The sequence below is a fragment of the Penaeus japonicus genome, unplaced genomic scaffold, assembly GCF_977035675.1.
Source record: "Penaeus japonicus unplaced genomic scaffold, GWHDUDI00000001_assembly GWHDUDI00000024, whole genome shotgun sequence".
In the NCBI taxonomy this organism is placed as follows: Eukaryota; Metazoa; Arthropoda; class Malacostraca; order Decapoda; family Penaeidae; genus Penaeus; species Penaeus japonicus.
The window spans coordinates 2,597,414-2,599,913 of NW_028234426.1; the positions used below are offsets into that span (position 1 = coordinate 2,597,414).

At 45.8% G+C, this 2,500-nt stretch overlaps 1 protein-coding gene across 2 annotated transcripts in view; it reads left to right on the forward strand.

The window, feature by feature from the left end:
* The window catches only part of LOC122255077 (rhodopsin-like), a 2,444-nt gene extending 999 nt beyond the window's left edge, over positions 1-1,445 (forward strand). For both annotated transcript variants that reach the window (XM_086550583.1, XM_086550584.1), the window contains exons 2-3: positions 1-418; positions 564-1,445. The exon at positions 1-418 is cut by the window's left edge and continues 113 nt beyond it. In XM_086550583.1, the coding sequence (XP_086406709.1) occupies positions 1-418; positions 564-1,223 (1,078 nt within the window). In that variant the 3' untranslated portion in view covers positions 1,224-1,445. The remainder of the gene's footprint in view (positions 419-563) is intronic.
* Positions 1,446-2,500: the final 1,055 nt, after the last annotated feature.

Sequence of the window (2,500 nt, forward strand, 5' to 3'; positions counted from 1 at the left end):
CAACCCTTATGGAAATTACACCGTGATGGATACTGCTCCCGAGGATATGTTGCACCTCATTGATCCTCACTGGTACCAGTTCCCCCCCCTCAACCCCATGTGGTACGCCCTGGTGGGGTTCTTTGTCTTCGTCTGTGCTATCTTCTCGCTCTCGGGAAACTTCGCTGTGATGTACATCTTCAGCACGACCAAAGCCCTCCGCACGCCTTCCAACTATTACGTGGTGAATCTGGCGCTATCCGACTTCATGCTCATGTTCTGCATGTGTCCCCCACTCCTCGTCAACAGCTATCACAATACCTGGGTCTTCGGACCGACGGCTTGCTGGATCTATGCTGCCATCGGGTCTCTGACTGGCTGCTGCTCCATCTACACCATGATCGCCATCACCGTTGACAGATACAACGTCATCGTAAAGGTAAGCCTTAACATTTTTAAAAATTGAGTAATGGTTATTTACAGAATGGAGTGAATGTTACAAAAATATCCCTATATACTTCTGCATTAAACCTACACTCACTTTTACGCTTCCAGTACACTTATCAATCTGAAATGTTGAACAGGGCCTTGGAGGAAAACCACTCACCGCTGGTCGGGCGATGATCAACATCTTGCTCTGCTGGGTCACTTCTGCCTTCTGGACCTTCGTTCCCTTCTTCGGCTGGGGGAAGTACACCCCCGAGGGCAACATGACCGCCTGTGGAACAGACTACTTCTCCAAGGACATCAATAATATGTCTTACCTATACCTCTACACATTTTGGTGTTACTTCTTGCCTTTCTTCGTCATTGTATATTACTACAGCTACATTGTGAAGTCGGTTTCAGAACACGAAAAGCAGATGAAGGAACAGGCTGCCAGGATGGGCGTCAAGAGCCTGCGAGGTGACAAGGATGTCCAGAGGAAGTCCAGTGAATGCAAATTGGCCAAGATTGCTCTCATGACTGTGTCCCTCTGGTTCATGGCCTGGACTCCTTATACAGTCATCAACATGGCCGGTTTCAATTATCCTTCCATCGTCACCCCTCTCTTCTCCATCTGGGGTTCCGTCTTCGCCAAGGCCAACACAGTCTACAACCCCATCGTGTACGCCATCAGCCACCCCAAGTACAAGACGGCCCTGTACGAGAAGATGCCCTGGCTTCGCTGTCAGGGTGAGCCCGCCGATGACGACTCGAAGTCCTCCGCCTCCAACTCGACCAGTGCTGAAAACAAACCTTAGTCTCTGCCAGGATGCCTGCCAGCTCCGCCTCCACCATTTCATTATGCAAATGAGGTGCGTGGAGAGCCTTAACTATTAGCTTAGGCTTATGCTGCATGCTAATGTTTCTCGACTACGAACTGATTCACGAATAACTCTCGACAGACTTCTCATTGTCATGTTTGTCAGCATGAAACATGCCCCTGTCCCCTTGTCTGCAGACTCCCTCTCCCTTCAATAAACCATTGCAAGTTTTCTTACCTTTATTTTCTGAGACCCATTAACTCAAGAATTGAATACTCTCGATAAATTTCTGCATTCGTGATTATGCAAGATTTTGTACCTAAGGATCAAGCTATGCTGATCCACATTACTTAAATTTATAAATTTAGAAACGGACACACACACACATACTCACACACACAAACACACACACATACACATGAACACACACACACACACACACCCACACACACACACACACACACACATATATATATATATATATATATATATATATATATATATATATATATAAATAAATACAAATTTTACCTCCCTGACTGGGACTCGAACCCTCGCTGTAAAATTGACAGGCACGGTGTTGAAGCCGATCGGCTACACGACCCGCTAAAAGAATTGTCTAACCAGACGCCTTATGAGATGTCATGGAATTTACCTATTTGCTCTTAGCAGAGCAGTGATAGCGAGGTTTTACAGACAATTCCCGCGGGCGCTCGGCAGCAATGGAATCACAAATTCAAGTCCCAAATCAGGTTACCGAGGTTATATATATATGTGTGAGAAAGATGGTAGAATGCAGTAACGCATTTAATATAGAAATACAAATTTTACCTCCCTGACCGTCTGTAAAACCTCGCTATCACTGTGGGTCGTGTAGCCGATTGGTTTCAACAATCTTACGGCATGGGTTCGAGTCCCGGTCAGGGAGGTAAAATTTGTATTTCTATATTGAATGCGTTACTGCATTCTACCATCTTTCTTACATATATATAAATAACCTCGGTAACCTGATTTGGGTCTTTGAATTTGTAATTCTGTTGCTGCCGAGCGGGAATTGTCTGTAAAACCTCGCTATCACTGCTCTGCTAAGAGTAAATAGGTAAATTCCATGACGTCTCATAAGGCGTCTGGTTAGACAATTCTTTTTGTGGGTCGTATAGCCGATCGGTTTCAACACCGTGCCTGTCAATCTTACGGCGCGGGTTCGAGTTCCGGGTTCTTCGAATTTGCAGGAGAATACCGACAAACCAGTGGTCTAGCTATGGGTTCCCCAT